The sequence below is a fragment of the Chelonoidis abingdonii genome, chromosome 5 (genome assembly GCF_003597395.2).
Source record: "Chelonoidis abingdonii isolate Lonesome George chromosome 5, CheloAbing_2.0, whole genome shotgun sequence".
In the NCBI taxonomy this organism is placed as follows: Eukaryota; Metazoa; Chordata; order Testudines; family Testudinidae; genus Chelonoidis; species Chelonoidis abingdonii.
The window spans coordinates 62,065,026-62,088,610 of NC_133773.1; the positions used below are offsets into that span (position 1 = coordinate 62,065,026).

Genomic DNA, 23,585 nt, shown 5'->3' on the forward strand with positions numbered 1-23,585 from the left:
AATGTGCTGAGACACTTGTATTTTTTTTTTGTCTGATTTTGAAAGCAAGTCATTTAAGTGAGGTGAAACTTGTGGGTATGCAAGACAAATCAGACTCCTGAAAGGGGTACAGTAGTCTGGAAAGGTTGAGAGCCATTGCAGTAGCATATGTCTGTAGTTAGGACTAAATACAAAAGAACAAAATATTAAAAGTATTAGCAGGTTAAGAGATGCTAGACAAAATCTGGGGAAATCAGTTTCTAGGCAGGATTGACTTTAAACTAAGCCTAAATTGCATAGAATAACTTTTTTTCCCCCCTTTCATTTGCCGTGAAACTGTCTAGATTGTGTCATATCAAAATAAAAGAAGATTCAGTGAAAAAAATTTAAAATATGTCTGCGGCAAAGGGGATTGCTCCTAGGGAGCCATATAGATGTTCTCTTTAGATCACAGCCACTCTTGCTGTTCAGGTTGTATGTGATTAGTTGGTATTGGAACAAGGAGAGAGAAGATTATCCAAGATTGATTTTTTTTCTATATGCCAGAAAGAGGTTTTTGGACAAACTGGAGCATATGTTCTAAATTGTTCCGGTCAAGGTCTCAAATGTATGTTTGCAGCAGCACATCAGGGTACATTATACTGTATTCAGAAAGGAATAATTCAATGTAGTGGAGTAAAAATATGTATTTTAATTAGGGCTGTCAAGGAATTTACAAAATCACAATCACACTGTTAATAATAGAATGCCATTTATTTAAATATTTTTGGATATTCTACATTTTCAAATATATTTCAGTTACAACACGGAACACAAAGTGTACAGTGCACTTTATAATCTTTATTACAAATATTTGCACTGTAAAAACAAATATTTTTCAATTCACCTAATACAAGTACTACAGTGCAATCTCTCTTTATCATAAAAGTTGAACTTACAAATGTAGAATTAACTGAATTAACTGCACTCAAAAGTAAAACCATTTAAAACTTTAAAGCCTACAAGTCCACTCTGTCCCACTTCTTGGTCAGCCAATCGCTCAGACAAACCAGTTTGTTTACACGAGCAGGAGATAATGCTGCCCACTTCTTATTTACAATATCACCTGAAAATGAGAACAGGTGTTTGCATGGCACTGTTGTAGCTGGCGTCACAAGATATTTATGTGCTAAAGATTCATATGTCCCTTCATGCTTCAACGCCACCATTCCAGAGGACATGCATCCATGCTGATGATGGGTTCTGCTCAATAACGATCCAAAGTAATGCGGACCAATGTGTGTTCATTTTCATCATCTGAGTCAGATGCAACCAGCAGAAAGCTGATTTTTTCTGTGGTGGTTGAGGTTCTGTAGTTTCTGCATTGGAGTGTTGCTCTTTTAAGACTTCTGAAAGCATGCTTCACACCTCGTCCCTTTCGGGTTTTGGAAAGCACTTCAGATTTTTAAACCTTGGGTCGCATGCTGTAGCCATTTTTAGAGATCTCACATTTGTACTTTCTTTGTGTTTTGTCAAAACTGCAATGAAAGTGTTCTTAAAATGAACAACATGCGCTGGGTCATCATCCGAGACTGCTATAACATGAAATATATTGCAGAATGCAGGTAAAAGAGAGCAGGAGACATACAATTTTCCCAAAAGAGTTCAGTCACAAATTTAATTGATGCTTGTTAAAAAAAAATAAAATAAAAATTCATTATCAGCATGGAAGCATGTCCTCTGGAATGGTGGCCAAAGCATGAAGGGGCATATGAATGTTTAGCATATCCGGCATGTAAATACCTTGCAATGCCGGCTATAAAAGTGCCATGCGAATGCCTGTTCTCACTTTCAGGTGACATTGTAAATAAGAAGCAGGCAGCATTATCTCCCATAAATGTAAAGAAACTTGTTTGTCTTAATGATTGGCTGAACAAGAAGTAGACTGAGTGGACTTACAGAATCTAAAGTTTTTTACATTGTTTTGTTTTTGAGTGCAGTTACGTAACACACACAATTTGTACATTTGTAAGTTGCACTTTCACGATAAAGAGATTGCACTGCAGTACTTGTATGAAGTGAATTGAAATACTTTTTGTATGCCATTTATTTGTAATAAATATAAAGTGAGTACTGTACACTTTTCATTCTGTGTTGTAATTGAAATGTATAAAAACATCCAAAAATATTTAATTTCAAAGGGTAGTCTAGGTTTTAACAGTTTAACATTGTGATTAATCGTGATTTATTTTTTGAGTTAATCGCATGAGTTAACTGTGATTAATCAACAGCACTAATTTTAATCATAGTATCTAATTACACAAAAATTACATCACATCACTGAAGAGTTTTTTGTAAAGTCTCTTAAATATAATAGTCAAATAAGTAAGAAACAGAGTTAACAACATCTTGACAGTGATGTAGAATAAGACAAAGGAAATGAAGTGCATGACCATATGACAAAGACTTTCAGAGTTGTCTAAAGTCTGATATTTATTTTTCTTCATTGTTGTTAATTTCAGTTACTTTACAATCATGAATGTTTCCAGCTTCGTTACATTTATTTTGTCTTAATCCTATTGTCACCTTGACACTGAACCTCTTGCTGATGTTTCAGTAAAGTGGCAGTTCTCCATGCGTGAAGAAACACCATCGGGATTCAAAGGGCCTCATCCTGTGAGGTGCTGAGCTCCCTGAATTCCCAGTGAATTCAGTGGGGGCCGATGATGCTCACTACCTTTCAGGTTTGCATGACTGAACCTTAATTTGTAAATTCTACATATTTTTTTTCCTCTGCTTTTATACTCTACCTGATACTCTCTTCTCCAGCTACTCTTTTGTCTTCTTTTTTCTGTAAAATAGTTTCCATGAGCTACCAACAAATAAATAAATCCTTATCTGCATTGGCCACATCTTGGGGGTGGAGATGAGAGAAGCTTATTAAAGGAAGATACTGACTAATTCTCTTATGTGACAGACCCAGGCCAGTGTGGTACAGGAGTCTGGTAGAGGGCAAATATACTAGTTACTGGCTGAGTAGTTTTCTGTTCCCTGAGTGACTAGAGCAGGGGCTGCACTGGAGTAATCAGGGACCTGCTAGAACCAATTAAGGCAGACAGGCTGATTAGAGACACCTGCAGCCAATCAAGGCAGGCTAATCAGGGCACCTGGGTTTAAAAAAAAGGAGCTCACTCCAGTCAGGGAGGGAGGAGTTAGAGGAGAGGAAGTGTGCGTGTGAGGAGCTGGGAGCAAAGAGGCACAAGGAGCTGAGAGTGAGAGGCTGTGCTGCTGGAGGACTAAGGAGGGACAAGCGTTATCAGACACCAGGAGGAAGGTCCTGTGGTGAGGATAAAGAAGGTGTTTGGAGGAGGCCATGGGGAAGTAGCCCAGGGAGTTGTAACTGTCATGCAGCTGTTACAAGAGGCACTATAGACAGCTGCAATCCACAGGGCTCTGGGCTGGAACCCGGAGTAGAGGGCAGGCCCGGGTTCCCCCTAACCCTCCCAACTCCTGTTCAGACACAGGAGCAGTTGATCCAGACTGTGGGGAAGATCACTGAGGTGAGCAAATCTGCCAATAAGCACAGGACCCACCAAGGTAGAGGAGGAACTTTGTCACACTTACCAGATAAAAATCTTCTGTCTTTTACCTCACTAATTCTCAGGACCTTCTTGGTCTTGCTAGTTACTTTGTGCAGCTCCTATAGAATGTTTTTGGCTCATGAACATAGCTGACTCACTCTTCCTCTCACAGACTTCTTGGTGTCAACATACTCAGTGCAGATGGCTCTGTTTAAGAGTTCTGAGTGCCAAAAACATGGGCCTAATTGCATATGAAGCTGATGCTGTTTGGAATTCATGAGTGTGCCGCCAGCTTCTCCCTTTGAGACACATTCTATGAGTTTCTTTATTTTTTAATAAATCTGACATTCCTTGTATACGTAATACCGTACTCACTCTCTGTTTGGAAATGGTATCATTTCAACTAACCTATGGGTTTTAAATGTAGGACTTACCTGTTCCTTGTCCTTTTGTGAACGTATGCAGCTTTTGGCGCATATCCTAGCAAATGTAACAATCAGATTTGTCTCTGAATAGAATGCGAACATTGCACTGGCAATGTAACAGGTTGAAACGTTCTTTCCCTTTGTAAATGTAGATCACTACTTCAGTCAGATCCCCACCTGAGATTGTTTTATGGGGATTGGAAATGGGATATGGAGCTTTTTCCCTTTTATATCATTGGCTCAGATATGATCCAGGTCAGTGCAAATGACGGTCATGTTTGGTGATCTTAGTCTCCAGTTCATGTAGCGACATTATGAAAAACCCTGCTTGGCAGTCTCAGGAAAGAGGCTATGGATGACTTAGCACCAAGACTAAAGTGACCTGGTCATCAGTGGCCATTCATTCCATCACTGAATGGAGACATGTTGTTATCTATTGTCACAGTGTCAGGAGAGTGTTATGGCTAGCTGCTGCTGCTGTATTGGTACTCAATTTCCAGAGCTGATCTGATGTTCCTTACTAAATTCATTTAAAGCAGTTGCATTTGGTAGTTTGAAATAAATCAATGGCAATATCAGCTTTTAAGGAGTATCACAAATTTTAAAACAGCCACTTTCTTAAACACTTATGCTTTGTGCCAGGCTATAGTCTCAGGATTTGGGTAATATATTCAAAACGTCCTTCCTGTAGCCTAAGAGATGCTACAAGTGATGCTGTTGCTGTAATGTTGTATTTAGAACTGCACTCTCTTGCACCAGGTGATGGAATTTTACTGCCAGTCTTGTGAGACAGCCATGTGCCGGGAATGTACAGAGGGAGAACATGCAGAACACCCCACTGTACCTCTCAAGGATGTGGTAGAACAACACAAGGCATCACTACAAGTCCAGCTGGATGCTGTCAACAAAAGGTACACAAGTTATTCTGGCTCCACCATGACATACTGCTGTGCATTAGGTGACTGATCAAGCTATTATTGAAATTGCTGTCTTAATCAGTTCACACTGTCCCTTGTGGAACTGTTAGGTCATCCAACATGATCCCCTAACTTGTTTTCCTTTACAATGTGGTTTTGACTAACATTTTTGAATATTAATATTTTAGCAAAGAGGATCAAAAAAATAACTAGGTATCTTCTGCATGGTAGAGGCTGGATCTTGTTTATGCACCCTAAGGAAGCGGTGTAGAATGCTGGGGAGAAAAATATTTGGTATGTGCATTTAGACACAGAACACATGAATGATACTTGATCTTTAAAAATATATTAGAACTTTTTGGACAATAGTGAAAGATGTGGGAAAGTTCCAATTTCCTCCTTCCCCACCCCTACAGAAGCATGAATGACTCTTTATCTTTAAAAGTCCTCCCTGGTGGAATTCCATCAGTTTCAGTGGAGTTCTGCCAGAGAGGATTTTGGCCCTAGAATGTCATTGATAATGCACTAATCTTTTGGTTTTGTTTTAAAAAGATTAAACGACTATACTGTAAGTAGGGTTGCCAACCTTCAAGGATTGTCCTGTAGTCTCCAGGAATTAAAGATGAATCTTTAATATTATGTGATGAAACCTCAGGAATACATCAAACTCAAATTGGCAACCCTAACTGTAATAAAAGGAGCAGAATTTTGTTGTTGAAAAATACTGCCTTTAAAAAACACTTGGGAATGGGATTGTTTCATCACAGAATTTTAGGAACAAGGGACAAGACTTTTGAGATGCCAGTCATTGTAATTTATTTCCTCCACAGACTTCCAGAGATAGATTCTGCACTTCACTTCATGTCCGAAATCATACGTCAGTTAGCCAGCCAAAAGGCTAGCATTGTAGATGATATTCATTCCACTTTTGATGAACTACAGAAGACTTTAAATGTGCGAAAGAGTGTGTTGCTTATGGAACTGGAAGTGAATTATGGCCTTAAACACAAAGTAAGAGATGTGTTCTTTTTCCAGTGACAGTTATTAATTTAATAAAACAATTCTTATAATGGCTGCATGATGCCACCAGGTAAAATTTATTGTCCAGTTACACCGAAAGAAGGACAGGAGACACTGTATGTGGTTTAATGCAGCTGCAACTTTATTCTTAACTGTCTGGGAATACCTCTCAGGTAAAAGCATACCGTGCAGGTAATTCTATGATCATTTCAATTTATACCCAGGGGCTTCTGTCAGCCCCCCGTCTGCTGGAACCTTACCCTCTCATCTGCTCCCACTTCATGAATGAGGGTTAAGGTAGGCTATAAAAGAAGTGGGGTATTGCCTCCCTGTTGTCATTCATAAGAGCCCCAACCTCCCCTATTTCTGCTCTTAACAAATACCTCCTTTAAATCCTTTACCAGTCCATTTTTCTGATCACTGTATCCCTTCCCTATAGAGTAGTGCCCCATGTGAGCATAATGAGTTGCAACATCATAGCCTAACTCCTGTTCTGTGTTCACTCTCAGCTAACTTCACCCTCCCACCCCCACAATCCACTATGGGGAAGGCAAACACCCCCTTCCCCCCCCACGCGTGCACACACATACTTTGCCTATGCCAATCTGGTAGTGAGGGAAGAATTCCTTCCCAGTGCTGCCCCCCCGCCCCAAGGAAAAGAACAACTAGCGCAGTGTTCACAGTGAATCCTGACCAAACCTGATATTTTGCCACTTCCATGGGTGGGAATGTGGGTACTCCTCTACCTGCTCCTGATAAAAGAGGACTTCTACTCAGCGTGTACTTTATAATCTCTCCTCTCTTCTGTCAGTGGGGGAGAATGGGTCAGTGTCCTCACTCTGACCTGCTTTGAGGCTGCATAATCAGTCTGTATCTCTTTCTGTCACTCAAAGAGGTACATACCTTTCTCCAGCAAGCTAGACAATGGCCCTTCACCACTTAATGTGCAATGCAGCTATTATGTCTGATGTCACATTTTCTTTAGTTTGGAAAGTTTCCACAAAGCATATATTATCATACTTTCCTTTAAAGATACACTTTCAGGTCATTTCAGATTTTGTAAAATCTAGGGTTTTTTTGTATAAGCAAACACTAGAAGAAATGTTTTAAGGAAATTTATTTTAAAACAGTGACTAGAAACAGTTTACTTTGAAACACTGCAGGGAAGCTTTATTCATTTTAAACCCAAATATTCCAGCATCCTGCTAATGTACAGTATGAATATTAAAAATGAAATTGACTACAAGTACACTATAAACAAAAGTGAATTGACCAGTATATTGCCGTTATCCAAGCTGACAGTCATATTTCTTTTTAAATATTTGAAATATGTTATAAATATGAGTTATGGTGAGGTTGAATATTTTCCTTCTGTGTAATGACAGAAAAATATTTGGAATATAATAATTTAAAGCTATAGATGCAGATTGATTTTCTCCATAGTTGTGGATTGTTCTTGTTACTGTGCAGCAAGTTACAGCCACAGGTGGCTCCGAGTCAGATTGGGACTGATTGTTAGCTGTAATATCTGTTTAGCTCATCATGTCCTAGAATAAAGGCTAGACAGAAAAAAATATGTGGAGTTTTTTGTAAGTAAAGAATTTTAAGATCACAAAATGCTTTGTAATTATTTTGCTGCCTGTTCATATCAATAGCAAATATTCTTGAATTTTGTGCAGTGGGTGGAGAACAGCAGTAAAGTATGTAAAATTCCTGGACAAAATACTTCAAAGTGAAGTTAAGATTAATGGTACATGTCAATAATTTAAAGGTAACAATTCTTAAAAGAACATGGTATAGAAGTAGGTATATAAAGTCAGGCTAATTCTAAATTTAGACTAGATGTACAAGAACCTATAACATTTGTAAGTATAAACATTCACGTCAATGGTAGACAAACTACCTTAATTCTGCCCCTGTAGAGATAGTCCCATCTTTGTAGTGGAAAACTGCACATTTTCAATATTTCATACATTTCCACTACAATATATCAAAAAGTTGGACATTCTGTATTTGAGTAAATCCCTCTTTTTAGGGTGTCATAATTCAGGAATCCTTTTCCAATTCACTTCAAATTGTAAAATATAATATTTCTACCTTGTTTCCAGACCTCACTTACCAATTCTGAGGTTGATATGACTTTATGGATTTTAGAGCAAGGGTTAAAATTGAGTGTATAATGGATACTCTGTTGCAGCCTTAAATATGAAGTGGCTACTTAGAATCCACCAAAATTTCAGGCTACCTTACCTGCCTACCCTAACAATTCTTCCCACTATCCTATTAGCCCCCAGCTTCCTGGCTGTTGAAAACTGGGGAGTAGACTTACCTCCCTGGTTCCTGATCGAGCAGGGGTGGGCAAACTTTTTGGCCCAAGGGAAATTGTATGGTGGGCAATGAATGCTCACAAAATTTGGGGGTTGGGGGTGAGGGCTCGAGGGTGGGACCAGAAATTAGTTCAGGGTGCAAGAGGGGGGTGTGAGGGCTCTGGCTGAGGGTACAGCCTAGGCTCTGGGGTGGAGCTGGGGATGAGGGGTTGATGGTGCAAGAGGGTGCTCTGGGTGGGGACCAAGGGGTTCGGAGGGCAAGAGGGGGATCAGGGCTGGGGCAGGGAGTCAGGGCACAGGAGGGAGTCAGGGGTGCAAGCTCCAGGTGGCGCTTACCTCAAGTATCTCCCAGGAGCAGCAGCGTGTTCCCCCTCTGGCTCTTCTGTGGAGGCACAGCCAGGTGGCTTGTCACACTGCCCTGTCCACAGGTGTTGCCCCCGCAGATCCCATTGGCTGTGGTTCCCAGCCAATGGGAGCTGTGGGAGCAGCACTTGGGGTGGAGGCAGTGTACAGTACCCCCTAGCTGCTCCTATGTGCAGGAGCTGGACAGGGGACATGCCGTTGCTTCCAGGAGCCGCAGAGAGCGGGGCAAGCCGCCAGCTGGAGCACCGGAACAGGGCAAATCCCAGACCCTGCTGCCCGGTGGGAGCTTGAGGGCTGGATTAAAACATCTGACGTGCCTGATGCTGCCCCCAGGCCGTATTTTGCCCACCCCTCTCATAAGGAGACTTTCCTTTTCTCTCTCCTTTTGGTTGAGGGCCACTCTCTCCATTCAGCCATTCTGAGACCCTCGCCCCCCACAACCGTGCTTCTTGTATTACAGAGGAGAGGGGTCTCCCCACTGTAAATGTGGGAGAAGAGGGACTCTCTGGGGCAACTTGCTGCAGCTTCCCATGTAAATAGGGGAATGTCTGGTGACTCCAAAATACCAGCATCCCTGTGTGCAGAGCTCATTGTCAACATTGTTGTGAAACAATCTATGACTGCTTTCAGACAGAGGGATGGCAGCTCTACCAGCACATTCAGTAGTGAGGCAGATGGAGTGGTAATGTAACAATTTGCTACTTGTGGACCTCTGAAGCCAGTGCTGTGGGGTTTCACATTAGGAGGTCCACACCAGACTGAGTCCTGGTGCTCCATGAATCTTGCCGTAGTTTACTGGTGGGTTCCAGGGAATTGACACTGCACTTTTTTAAAAGTTGACGCTTTTAACATATGACACAGTAGGTTGTGCTTTAAGGATTTGCATATCTATAAGTTTGCGTTTCCAGATTGTCACCCAATCTCATCCTGACATGACTTGAACCAGGTGTTTCATATTACTTTCAGGTCCTACAGACACAGCTGGATACCCTGCTTGAAGGACAAGAGAGTATTAAGAGTTGCAGCAACTTTACAGCCCAAGCACTCAACCATGGTACTGAAACTGAAGTTTTACTGGTTAAGAAGCAAATGAGTGACAAGCTGAATGAGCTGGCTGACCAGGACTTCCCACTGCAGCCCCGTGAAAATGACCAGCTGGATTTCATAGTAGAAACAGAAGGATTGAAGAAATCCATTCACAACCTGGGTACTATTTTAACCACTAATGCCGTAGCATCTGAAACAGTTGCCACAGGTGAGGGGCTGAGGCAAACTGTGATTGGACAGCCTATGTCAGTTACCATAACAACCAAGGACAAAGATGGGGAGCTCTGTAAATCTGGGAATGCTTACCTCACTGCTGAACTAAGCACACCTGATGGGAGTGTGGCGGATGGAGAAATACTTGACAATAAAAACGGCACTTATGAATTTTTGTATACTGTTCAGAAAGAAGGGGACTTTACTCTCGCTCTGAGACTTTATGATCAGCATATCAGGGGCAGTCCATTTAAACTTAAAGTGATCAGATCAGCAGAAGTATCCCCTACTACTGAAGGAGTTAAGAGGCGTGTTAAGTCTCCTGGCAGTGGCCATGTGAAGCAGAAAGCTGTGAAAAGACCAGCTAGTATGTACAGCACTGGCAAAAGAAAAGAGAATCCTATTGAAGACGACTTGATCTTCAGAGTGGGTAAGGAAATTACCTTCTATCTATTGGTACTAGGGTCATGGCATTCAAACTGTAATTAAGTACACTTCAGGAAAACTGGGTAAAAAGCTAGTTTTAAATTATTGTCAACACACAAGTGAAATTTAATGCTGGTCAGGTCTAGGCTTTTGAAGTTGTTAGAATAGTAAATGAGGAGTTGCATGGGATTTCATTCCATATGTCCCTAAAGGAAAAAATCCCCAGCTCTGTTGTTCTTGGAATTTCTACCCAATGTGTTTGTCTCTGTGACAACTGGAGAGAGAAGAAAGGGAAAGGATAGAAATTCTCCTGTGACTAATATTTACTGTTGGGTTTAGAACATAATTTATTGGCTCTTGTGTACTGTGAGGTGAATAGTACATTTAACAGATGACAAAATAATAATCTGAAGTTTGGGGAGGGGAAGGGAGGGGGTCTTAAGTGATGTAAGTGGGATTTGAGGTTTAAAGGCAGGAAGTTATAGTCCTACAGGATAAAACACTTAGGGCCAGATTTTTTTTTAATTATCTCAGTGCCTAACTCCCACTGGCACCTAAATATTTTTAAAAATCTGTCCATTTCAAGTTCTGCTTAAAACAGAGCTGAGTAGCAAATTCTTTTTCAGAGTATTTGAAGAATAATTCCCCTCTTTCAAAATGGCTTTGATCTTCTATTGTTCTCAATAGGGCTGAATCTAAATACTGCTCTCCATTTACATGTCCTTCTCAAAAGACATCAGAATCCTGTGGCACCTTATAGACTAACAGAAGTATTGGAGCATGAGCTCACCTACTTCGTCCTCGGATGCATGACAAAAAAGACAGTCACTATCTAGCTAAAGCCTCAATTTGTCTTCTCCTCACAATGTTCCTTTCCACCTCCCTGACACCAAAGGAGGCTGCCATGTTCTGTGCAGGAAGCTTAACTCCCTCCTTCCCCGCCCCCGCCACCAAACTGAGAACAATGGAAGGTAGTGGTTATTTTGAAGGAAGGCATATTAACTGAGGTCAGTCTATGGCTCCTGTTCCACTGTATACAATGAGATATGATAATCATTTTGGGAGGACAAGTCTGTCTTCATGAGTTGTTCTGAAATAGAAGACTTTATTCTTCAGCCTCTACTAACCAGATTAACTTCAAGCTATGAAAAATGGCAAAAAAATGATCATTAACCATAATTCTCCCCTCCCCCTACAAAAAAACAAAAAAACCCCAAACCAACAACTAGCCATTGCATCAGATCTGCAGGAAGGAGAAAAGCTTTTGATTCAAGGGGGAAATGTGATGTGTGTGTCTAGGGAAATATAGGGCAGTAGAAACTGTCTTGTGTCTGAGCAGGGAAAATGAGATGCCAGAAGAAAGGGAAAACTGGGGTGTATGAGGAGGAGAATATAGGGTTCAGGAGAGGAGAAAACTCAGGAAAGAGGACAAAATTGATGTGTACACTGGCTGTTTTATGCTGCTCCAGAACAGTGTAAGCACCCAGAGTGTACTGCTGAATTTGGCCCCAAAAGTTAAAATTTAAGATTGATATTACATATCTTTAGAACATTAGAAATAGCACATGGTGATGATCTCTTTGGTTTTCTTTATTTTTGTTTTATTATTATTGTGTGAAAATGTTAATTGTTGTTTTATAAAGGGAAATGTCGAGACAAAAACTGTTAAAATGGGACTGGTTGAGAAAATATATATCGTGATTTAGGATAAAGTATGCTACAGTCTTAACTGTTACTTAACCTTGCTATAGTGACATCATGCAGTAACCGCGTGATTACATGGTCTCAGATTAAACATCTTTGTTAACATTTCTCTCACATCGTAAGTAGCAGAAAGAGAAAAGAAAAGACTCCTATGTGTCTTTAAACATTTTTTAACTAATCTGGGACTACAAAAGCTAAATGCCTTAATCATATACTCCTAGTATTTCATGATGTCACTGCAGGGCAGAGGTTAAAGCTATTTGGAAATGTGCAGTTAAGACACCTATACCTTAACATATATTTAGACTATTATTATTATTATTATTATTTATTATTATTTTATTAGTTTAACCTTATCTCTGAATTCCTGGGCTTACAATGCTTGTTTTGGAAATAAATGCATCATCTCAGTCTCATTTACAATTACTGTCTTAATTCTTAATTAGTCTTTAATATAGTGCCTGTGAATATAACAACTCACTAACTAAAAAGGCCTATAAATTATTTTACTGTATCTTAAAATAATACAAGGTAACTAAATACTAAATCTATAAATTTCCCTAGGACTTGGGGAGGGGAAAAAATAGCAAGATTTACAATATTTAAAAAAAATCAAGTCTACAGAGGTTCATGTATGGAATTTGCTAACGAGACAACATGCTGGCTCTGCCAGTCACTGAAGAGTGATTTGAACAAATGGTAAAGACCAGAATACATTAAGAATTGTGTTGGACATACAGTCACAAATGATTTCTTCATGCATGTGATTATTCATGTCTGTTTGATTTACATATGTAATCTATCTATATTTTTAATATGTTCATTACCATCGTACCTAGGTAAAATTAACATTCTCTTTCTGAAAATGGACCTAACGATCACCAGCCTTTCCTAAAAGGAAGGTAAAGAAACAGACCAGTATATTGCATTGTGAAATAAATGACCTTGTGAATGTAACAGATTCAATATATATTAAGGAGTCTTTTCAGGGACAGGATGGTGCTCCGTTTTATTGGCAATAACATTTGTTCTTATGGGGCATGCAGTCTCAGAAAATTGGAAATGAGATGCATAGCCCTTCACATTTAGGTCACTGGTTCAAATTTAGCCCATTTCAGTAGTGGCCAAACTTTGTATCCTGTTGATGGTTTGGCCTCAATGAAATGCATTTAGTTCCTATTGGATGTTCTCCAGTGTCTAGTGGGTGTGTATCCTTCTCACAAAAAATACTACCACACTAGCACCAATGCGCCTCTCACTAGTAGTCTCATCAGAGAGACTGGTTATTTAAAGGGCTATGAAGATTAAAACTCCTTTCCCTCCCTCCATCTAGGCTGTCTACCCTAGATAATTAGGATCTGTAATTCTCCACCAATGCAGTTCCACTGGTGGAAGCAACAACAGAGAGGTTAGTGTAGACATGTCTCAGACATTTTTAACAGTCATCTAGCCCGACTTGCAGTAAGGTTAAAAAATACAGTGGCAGAAGTTTCTCACTGTCACAGCTGTTGCAGCTGTGTCCTAACTTTCCTAGAGCACACAAGACCCTAGGGATGTCCCTCTGGGTCAGTGTTGAGGCCTAACAGTGTGGCAACAGGGAAAGCTTGCACAGCTGCTATCAGAGATATGCCAGTTCTGAGAATAAACAGGAGACCTCTGACAGTTATCATAACACTCTGACATCTTTCATGAGCATTCGTTTCTCTAAAAGCAGCAGAGAATCCTGTGGCACCTTATAGACTAACAGACGTTTTGGAGCATGAGCTTTTGTGGGCGAACACCCACTTCGTCAGATGCACTAGTTTCTCTGTTGCTCATGCATGCATGTTCACTCACCTGCACACAAAGGGAAGGCCAAATTCATCCCTGATGTAAATCAGTAGATTTACCTAGGGAAGAATTTGGACAATCCTTAAAATGAATTATTTTCTAGAGTGTCAGATAAGCTCAATATATTTTTAAAAATACTAAAATAGATGATACCTTGCATGTGAAATTTCTTGCTAATTTTTCTATGCCTATGGATTAGCTTGCTTTAGAAACATGCACACATTTTTAGCGTTCTAAACGCTACAGAGTGCAAAAATGCTCAAAATATCAAAACGTTATTTTAGCAAATATGTAATTCTATTGTAAATCTCTTATAAATTACACTAATAGGAAGTGGAACTTGCTACATTACAGCAGTGAAAACCAGTGAGCATATTACTAGCATTGTAAAAATCCTTCCTTTTAACTCTTAAGGCTAAATGTTCAGTAATATACATGTAGGTTTCAGGCTGCACAACAAACGTGCACTTGCAGTTTCCAGAGGCAATATTAGATAGCAAAAATTATTGGTCCCCTGAATGAGAGTGTGGGCTGGTTGTCTACTTAAATATGAAATTTTCAACTTACCCAGATTGTGATTAGTTGCCTAATTGAATGTGTAAGTAGATGCTTTTGCATGTGTAATCACATTGATTTATTTAAAAACTCACATGCTTTGGTTTCCACCTTCTACTGAGGAACATATCTGATCTTTCGATTCCTCACATGTGCTGAAAGCTACTGGGGGGCTTATTAAGAATTTATTTGAATGTGAAATGCTGAATGGGACCAACAGAGTCAACGGAATGGATAAGGGTATATGTTTGACAAATAATTAAACTTAACAGCTGTGAAAATCCCAAATTATTAGTTATACTTTTAAAAGAGATTCTCCAGGATCTTCTTTTATTTCTTTATTTCTTCCCACGTGCATCAGATCCAAAGGAAACACTCAAAATTAGAGCTGTGTTAAGAAAGGAAATTCCATTTTTTGGTGGATTTCAATATTTTGAAATTTTGTTTAGGAAAAAAACCTCCAAATTTTGAAATTCTACAAAAGGGAAAGCCCTAGGTTCTGGACTCCAGGGCAATCTGCTTAACTAGCTGTCCCAGTGTCAGGGATGCTGGAAGCCCTGGGGTCTCTGGTTCCAGGGAGGTCTGCATGGTGGACAGAAGTCTCTTGGATTAGTGGACCCTGGAAGCCTGGATTCCCCTGCAGCCAGCTATCAGGAAAATAGGCAGATTTCCAACAGAAAGCTACCTGGCAGGCAAGTTTCTAGATATGGCTGTTTTCCATCAGAACTTCATCAAAATCAAATAGTCTCCACAAACCGTTTTGCTTTAAACAAACCAATCTGCAAAGTCCCACAGCAAGTATTTTGTCAGAATTTGCCAGCGAGCTGTAATACTAAGATAACTATCCTAAAAGTTGTTGTTCATTTTCCTGTTGAATGTAAATTAGAAATTAAAGTTAATGTTACTTAAGCACAATTTTTTCCTGATGGCAATTTACCCCAGAACAAAAGGACTGAACAAAGCCCCATGTGCAACTTAAGCCCCACATGAAGGGTTTGAGTGCTGCAATGTGCCTTTCGCAGGCTTTTTGTGGGTTGAATTTCACCTCCTGTGAACTGGCTTAATAAATTACCATTCATAAGTCCTACTGCAGTGACCATTCTTTTTCCTCTCATGAATATTTACAGGGTCACATTGAAAAGCATTCTAAGTACCCTTTTGTTATATACTCTGTTACCTCAAAAATGAAAATTCCTGAACTTTCAAGAGCATTCTTTTTGAGGGAAAGAGTGTGTGCTCTATAATATTCATATTAGCTGTTTCCAGATGCTGTAACTTAGGCCTTCTCGTTTTATGACAAATGCTTTCCTCCTTCTGCCAGTGTTAAAAGGAATGCTTGTCACTTATCCTTTGGCTGGAGGGCACAACAGCTAGTTAGTAATTTTCTTCCTGCATATGCAAATGATATCAGTATGCATACCAATAGGTGTCACTCATTAAAAGAATACACAGCAATGAGTCCAGTGTGGATAGCATGAATGGTGTATTGGTGACTGTTCTCATAACATTTACTTTCCCTTTCTAATGCCATAATTGTAAAAAAGTGTGTCCTTTTGAGAGAATGAAAGTACCCAGTAGTTGGAAGAACAGACTGAGAGAAACAGAGATACAGTTTCAGCAGGAAGTGCAGAGGAATTAGATGGTCTTGTTGACCAATAACTGGAGCTGTGCACCCAACATCCATGCTTCCCAACGGAAAATGTCATTGAAGGGAGGAAGAGTAGTGCCAAATGCATTGCTCTTGAATATGCATCCCTAGTGAGAGCCAAAGATAAGGTAGAGTTAATACATCATTCCTGTATCTGAATCCTAGCCAGAACATTTTGAATTGCGCTAAGGGATATTTTGGGTTGACTAAAACAAAATATATTGTTTTCATTGAAAAATTGTATTGAAACATCTAAGTAGAAGGTATAGGTGGCCAATGAATGCTTGTAAAAATACTTGCCCAGTGGAAATAGTATTATAGCCAGTTTTTAGTAAATTGCATAGAATCTTTTTGTTTGAAAAGAAGCTCATTGCTAAGAGCTACAGGTCACCTTGGTGCAAGTTCTCGCCATTCTTGCATGTTTGTACAAGGTGAGATGAGGACACTGAGAATCCTTCAGTACCCACATAGGCACCGTGAGAATCCTGAGGCTTGTGCTCACAACTTTGACTCTCTCTGTGGCCTTAGATAAGTCACGTAGGATCAACATTTTCAAAAGTATCCACTTATTTTGAATGGACCCTTACATGTCTCAAAGTGGATACCCAAAATTAGTGAACACTTCTGAAAATATTGTTCTAACTTCTCAGTTTCAGCAGTAAAATCAGGATAGTACCTAATTACATCACAGCACTATTTGAGAATTTGTTTGTTGATTTTTACAAGGCACTTGTAAGGTGGTGGTGTTACATGTATTGCTCTATATCAGTTGTTGTTGTTTAATATTTATACCGCAGTAGCATTAGAGACCCCAATCAGAATTAGGTCCCTGTTGTGCTAGATGCAGAACAAATCCTTAAGAGAAAACAGTCCCTGCCTCAAAGAATTTACCGTCTAAATAAGGTCTGGAAAACCTTATATAAACTGGAAATTATATGTACAGAAGACTGGCAAGCTTCCTGTTTTGAAATGGCTGGAAAGCTCTCTCACAAACACACTTTCAGATATGTTCTAACTAAACTTCTAATTTCACTGGTCCAGACATTGTAGGCCCATATTATACACTCGTCCATCTGTCCAGGTTTTTATTTTAATACACATCACTATCGTATGTCTGAGCTAACGTGAAGCCTAATAGCCATCATCCTTTTGAGAAGCATTTTCCTGTTGCAGAAAGATGTAAAGTGTGAAGATACCATAATTTCTGAAAGGGAAAATGGATTACTACTTGAAGGGGATTAAAATGGCAGTCAGACTGAGGAGTAAAGAGGACAATGCCTCTGTCTTTTACTGAGATTTGTTGCTTTAGGATACATGTTCCTTTTGATTGGTGACTAGGGTACAAGGATAAAATAAAACCTAATTTAAGTGTTAGAATTTAAAAAGCCCTAACTGATCTGTGTAATCTGATTTGTTATGGCACTTTAGAGACTAACACATTTATTTGGACATAAGTTTAACAATAAATGTGTTAGTCTCTAAGGTGCCACAAGGATTCCTCGTTTTTGCTGATACAGACTAACATGGCTACCTCTCTGAAACCTGATTTATTATGTGCTTTATATCCAATTTTAGGTACAAAAGGAAGAAACAAAGGAGAATTTACAAATCTTCAGGGGGTAGCTGCATCTACAAATGGAAAAATATTAATTGCAGACAGTAACAACCAGTGTGTACAGGTATTATGTCTCTCTCTTAATATCAGTATTTTGCTATATTAAAGATAAAGCTTGTAAGATACAAGCATGGCTAGAAAATATAGAGGAGCCTGCTCTGCTCAGCATTCAGGATCACTGATTTTTTTGAAATATTGTAGCTCTTTCAGATTCATATCAGATCTGCTACAACATGTGCTAGAATTGCTTCCCTTTTTATTATATTTGAATGTAAAGATGAGATTGATCAGCAGTCATATTAGAAAAATATTGACTTTGCATTACAAGTTTTATTACTTCGATCAGTGTTCCCAAATAAAATCCAGAATACTGTGCCCAAACTCTGTTGCATAATCTGATTTTTTTGAGGAAAAAGAAACTAATGTAGGTTTCATTTTCAAATATCTTTTAGTTTCACATCAGTCTAATTTACTCTTCTCTCTGATATTATGGTAAATGTTGATTTCTATAGCAGCAGCCCCAATGACCACAATAGCCTGGCTTTAGGTGTTCAGATTCAATTTCCTGTGTGAAGATCAAGATGGATGGGTGGTTTTTCCCTCCCTTCTATCATGTATCATCTTCACCATTAAGGATTTATCAGCTTCATTCTGACTGAACATATGGTTGGAGACGAATGTGATAGTTTCCTCTTCCCTAAGAATATTGGACTTGCAGAGTCAACTGCAGTAAAAACTTGTTTTTATTAGTAAACTAAACATGTTTTCAAAGAGACATGGGATCAGATTTTCATCGGTTGCTTCTAAACAGGGGCAGGTCCAGGCACCAGCATGCCAAGCGCGTGCCTGAGGCGGCAAGCCATGTGGGGGGGGCCACTCTGCTGGTCGCCACAAGGGCGGCAGGCAGGTTGCCTTCGGGGGCATGTCTGCGGAGGGTCCGCTGGATCCTTGGCTTCGGCGGACCTCCCGCAGGCATGCCACAGAATCTGCGGGACCTCCCGCAAGCAAGCCGGCGAAGGCAGCCTGCCTGCCGTACTTGGGGCAGCAAAATACCTACAGCCGCCCCTGCTTCTAAACATGCTCTTACAATTTTGCACTCACTCTTCATGTATTTGCAGACACAAATGGAATTTCAATATCTAATTACCTGTCTTAAAGACATAGCCAGTGGGCTAAATTCTAAGAGGTGATAAATACCTTAACACCTCTCAGGATATTGCCTAATATTTATCCCTAACTCAGGTAATTAGATGTTGAAATTCTGTTCTACATTCTATCCTTGTCTCTTCCACAGACTACTTGTGCAACCTTGGCTAAGTGTCTGTGTGCCTCACTTTCTTCATTCATAATATGGGAATCACAATGCTTCCTTACCTCAGAGAGATGTTGTGAAGATTAATTCACTAATGTCTGTAAAGCATTTTGCGATTATTGCAAGCATGGTGCTATGTAAATGCAAAGTACTTGTTTACAGTAAAGCTAGGGTCCTGGTTGAGCTTCTCTGTAAATTCGGCCCAAAGGTTTCAGATATGTGCAGTAACATTGTTTCGTTATTGCAGTCAGATAAGAAACTGTAACAATTAATATTTCCAGTGCTTTAATTATTTTCCTGTTTGCCAAAGACCATGTCATGAGAAATAGATTACTGTGATTAATGTACAATTACTTTTAAAAATATTTTTTATCACAGATATTTTCCAATGATGGCCAATTCAAAAGTCGTTTTGGTATAAGAGGAAGGTCTCCTGGCCAGCTGCAGAGGCCCACAGGAGTGGCTGTGCATCCTAGTGGTGACATCATTATTGCAGACTATGATAACAAATGGGTTAGCATATTTTCATCAGATGGAAAATTTAAGGTAAGGCTATAATATGAAGCTTTGACTATTTAACAAGGGAATACATTTGTTTTGTTTTGAGAGAGAGAACTGGAGATGTGAAACAGATCAATAAATGCATTCTTTTCTTGTGGAAAACCATGATGCACCTAAAACCAAGTTAAATAATAAATAGGAAAATACCAAAAGTATATGAATTATATTTTTAATAAAATTTTTATCAGCTAGGTGCTTGGGTGCCGCACTACAACTTCGAATTGCTAAACACCCAACAATAGTACACAGTGGCAAACTCCAAACAGTTCCACAGACAGATCATTAAGTAGTCTTCAGTACTTTAAGACTAGGCAGGAAGATTAACAGATCTTCCATCTTTTCATGTACTGTGTATTTATACCTGCCTACTATATTTTCTGCTCCATGCATCTGATGAAGTGGGTTTTAGCTTATGCCCAAATAAATTTTAGTCTCTAAGGTGCCACAAGTACTCCTTGTTGTTTTTGCTGATACTGACTAACACGTCCACCACTCTGAAACAGATCCTCTAGTGGTAGCCCATTTCGTATCCTGGAGGCCATGACTTAAAATGAGTTGAGACCTTCAAATGGCAGTTAAAGAAAGAACATAGTGTCTTAAAAGGATACCAAATTGATAATTGGTTCCCCAGAAAGGTGTGTCCTACTCTGTTTACTACATGCATGTCAGCAAGGCACGTTTGTAATTCACCCATTGTCCTATTGGCAGTCAATGCAAAGACAGCAAGGCAGGTTTATTATTTTTCACCAAAGATCACCCAAGTGCTGTATTATGGGCTGCCATATTGTGTGCTGGTTGACTTGCAGGCATCTCAGAGTAGAGAGAATTACATTATTCAAGTAGCAATAAAACAGGACCTAAAGAGATCTCCACTAGAGAGAGGGGCAAATTCTATAAAAGTTATGAACTTGCTAGAAACACATAAATATTCTCCCTTGTCCCACAGTTCTTTGTGGTCAGTGTGTGGTCAGGAAGAACGTCTAGTTCTTGACAGATTTTACCAGTGCCAGCTGTGTGCCACCCACACATGGCAAGACAAACTGGGCCTTAAAATTTGATGTGACTCAGAAAATCTCTTTTGGATCATGTACTTAATTGCTTAAGAAAAACTTTCTGCATGTGATTTTTTTTCTTCGTTCTCAGTGAAATGAGGGTTACAGTAATGTACTGACTTTGTATGTGAGTTCATGCTGTTTATTCTTTCCACATGCTGACCATTAAAGAATAAGATGTACTATTAGACAGAGGTGTTCTCCTTAAAGCAAAAGAAGGCTGTGTTCTTGTCCCACTTTCCTGTGAGTGTTATATAAGGCCTGATTCTGCAATCATTACTCACATTAAGTAGTTCTTTACTCATGTGAGTAGGCTCCCACTAGACTTCAACTTGGCCAGTTTAGCACATGTTAAAGGCAGCGTGCCTTGTCTGTATTAGATTTCTAATACACATTAGTTAGCATGTGTTAGCTAATGTGCTACATCACATCTTAAGCCCTAGTTTAGACAAAGCCCTGTTGATTTTAAAGAGCTATTTAAGAACTAAGGTTACTACTTATCAGGGGTAATGGTGGCAGAATTTGTCCCATAGTAAGTCACAGACACGGTTGTCTGTAGATCCTACTTATTACAATGTCTTTAAATGCAGCACAGAAACATAGCAGACATAGGAAAAATAAAAGGCAGAGAAAACTGTTAGGTTTGACATAGCAATAATTACCTCTGAGTTTGTTGAACCTGCTGTTCATATAGGTTATTGTGCTCTTAAAAGGAACAGAGTAAAAAGTCAGCTAACACTTTAGAAAACAAGGGGCTGTTTGCTGAGGAATTAGAACCAAGCATCTTTGTTGACCATTGACGTTCACCAACCTGCAGCTTAGCAGGCACTGTACTGAGGGTCAGGTAGAATTAGAGAGAATTACAACAGTGTCCCTAAGTCTGAGACAGAGGCCACAGGATTGAGTAAGATGGCAATATGCTATTCAGTCACAAAAAAGACCTGCTGAGAAACTACCAACATACTTTCTCATTCACAGAGTCTGGTTTTGGAGCATAATTTTCTAGTTGGCATTTTCTGGCAGTTAACAACCCAAAATCTCAGGCCTGAGCTGCTCCAGGTGGCTATTAACAGGGAAGAAATGCCTTCCCTTTGGCTGCTATTTACTGAATAACTCATTCTATAGCAGACAGTTATAATCTCTTTAATGACACCCCTTTTAATAGATTGTGTAGTCATATAGTGTTAAGGTGTGTGCAGCTGTATTTCCTACTTGTTCTACTTTTTACCTGAAGATCAGTAATTAACCAATTGTTGTTTTAAAAAAATATAGAATGTCTCAGGTGTGTGCATGAAACACGAGGTACTTCCCTTATAAAAGTAAAATAGCTTCCAAAATGTTCAGATACTCAAGGGATCTGGTTCTCCCCTCTGACTAGGGCAAATTACTTCATTGAAGTCAATGAACAAACTGAAGATAGACTGGTGTAAAACAGGTGCAACTGGGATCAGATTCAGATCTTTGGAGTAATTGGAACATTGTATAAAAAATTAAAATCTTCCGTGTAAACTGGCTTGGATTGGAGGAAGATGCTGGAGTGTCATTTTCTTTAGTTCTCCTAGACTGAACATAAATTAAGCAAACTGGATGGTTATCCTGGGAATCAGTATCCTGTGCAGTGTTCCCTGCTAAAACAGAGACAAGTATTCAAAATGTTAATATTAAGGACATTAACATGATATACAGACCAGCTTTGTTTGGTTTAGTAAATGTTTTTGTTGGACTATAGAAGCTCTGCAAAGGGGAAAAAAAAGTTGGCAATATCTTTTGTGTATCTAGTACAAGTCAATACATCAGACTTTATGGTCCTAGTAGTCAGAATGATTAAATGGGAGAGGAAAACTTGATTATAATATATAACACTTTTTAATATGTAAACACAATGGACTGTATTTGAGAGAAATTCAAGACTATTACATAAGTATTCTACATATAGTGAGCAGGCTTGGTCTGATGGTTGAAACACAGAATAGGGATTTAGAAGATCTATTATATATTTCTAGCTTTGCTAGACTCGCTATGGAATTTGAGCAAATTGCTTCATCTCCTGTGTCTGTTTCCTATCTATAAAATGGGAACAATAATATTTCCCTCCTTCATTGGGGTTTTGTGAGGTTAAAGTCAGCAATGTTTGCCAAGCGCTTTGAGACTGTAGATAAACATACAAGATATTAATGGTGATTCTGATTGAAGAAGGGCATGAAATACTGGGCAGCTTATCTGATGCAAGAAGTCTGCTAGTTGTTAGGCTGCACCATTGACGGTCACATCAGAATTTTGTTCTGATCTTATTCTATATGTCATTTTTATCACTTTTCCCCCCCATTCCAGTCACTCCTCCCTTTGCACCATTTTAACAGCCATGAGAGCCAGTAAGCAAATTTCTTTGGAGCTATGGCCAAGCATCTCCATAATTACAGGACTTGGCTGGTTTATTGTAGTTGACTCCCATGCTAAGGAGAAAAGTTTCACTTTCCTGATGGTTTGTCCCCACTAGCTATAAGTACAGAGTCTGAAGTTTTCTCAAGGGCGTGAAACTTGAATATTGCATAAAGTAGAACTTAGCAAAATACTACCATAACACAACAACAGACCCTGAATTTCTTATAGTGCGAGATGGTGCGGCCTAGTGGATAGAGTGCTGGGTTAGGACTTGGGAAACTTGTTCTGTGTACTCTGCCACTAGGTAATCTTGGGTAAGTCACTTTGCTTCCATGTACCTTGGTTTCCTCTCTGTAAGCAGGGAAAATGATATTTGTGTCCGTTTGTAAAGTGCTTTGAAATCTAATGATGAGAAGCACTATCTAAGAGCTAGGTATTTCAGATGGAGAGGGAATACATACAGATGTAGTATTAGCGTGGCCATATGACTCAAAAATGGTGAAGCAACATGGGATTATCTTCATTACTCGCAGACAAGTGGCGGTGAAGCCTTTATATTTCACCAGCATTTACATGGGTATACATACAGTAAATATTTCAGAGTTTTAGAAATGTTTTAATACTGTTTTTATTTATTTCTCTGCTCTAG

At 39.3% G+C, this 23,585-nt stretch overlaps 1 protein-coding gene across 18 annotated transcripts in view; it reads left to right on the plus strand.

Annotated features, from left to right (window-relative positions):
* The window catches only part of TRIM2 (tripartite motif containing 2), a 111,102-nt gene that overhangs the window by 68,178 nt on the left and 19,339 nt on the right, over window positions 1–23,585 (plus strand). For 13 of the 18 annotated variants that reach the window (XM_032774654.2, XM_032774650.2, XM_032774646.2 and 10 more), the window contains 5 exons: window positions 4,724–4,875; window positions 5,712–5,892; window positions 9,558–10,281; window positions 17,590–17,693; window positions 19,320–19,487. In XM_032774654.2, the coding sequence (XP_032630545.1) occupies window positions 4,724–4,875; window positions 5,712–5,892; window positions 9,558–10,281; window positions 17,590–17,693; window positions 19,320–19,487 (1,329 nt within the window). Of the gene's footprint in view, window positions 1–2,481; window positions 2,703–3,286; window positions 3,519–4,116; window positions 4,220–4,723; window positions 4,876–5,711; window positions 5,893–9,557; window positions 10,282–17,589; window positions 17,694–19,319; window positions 19,488–23,585 lie in introns of those variants that run through there. The other 5 variants (XM_075066332.1, XM_032774661.2, XM_032774660.2 and 2 more) reach the window with 4 other exon arrangements.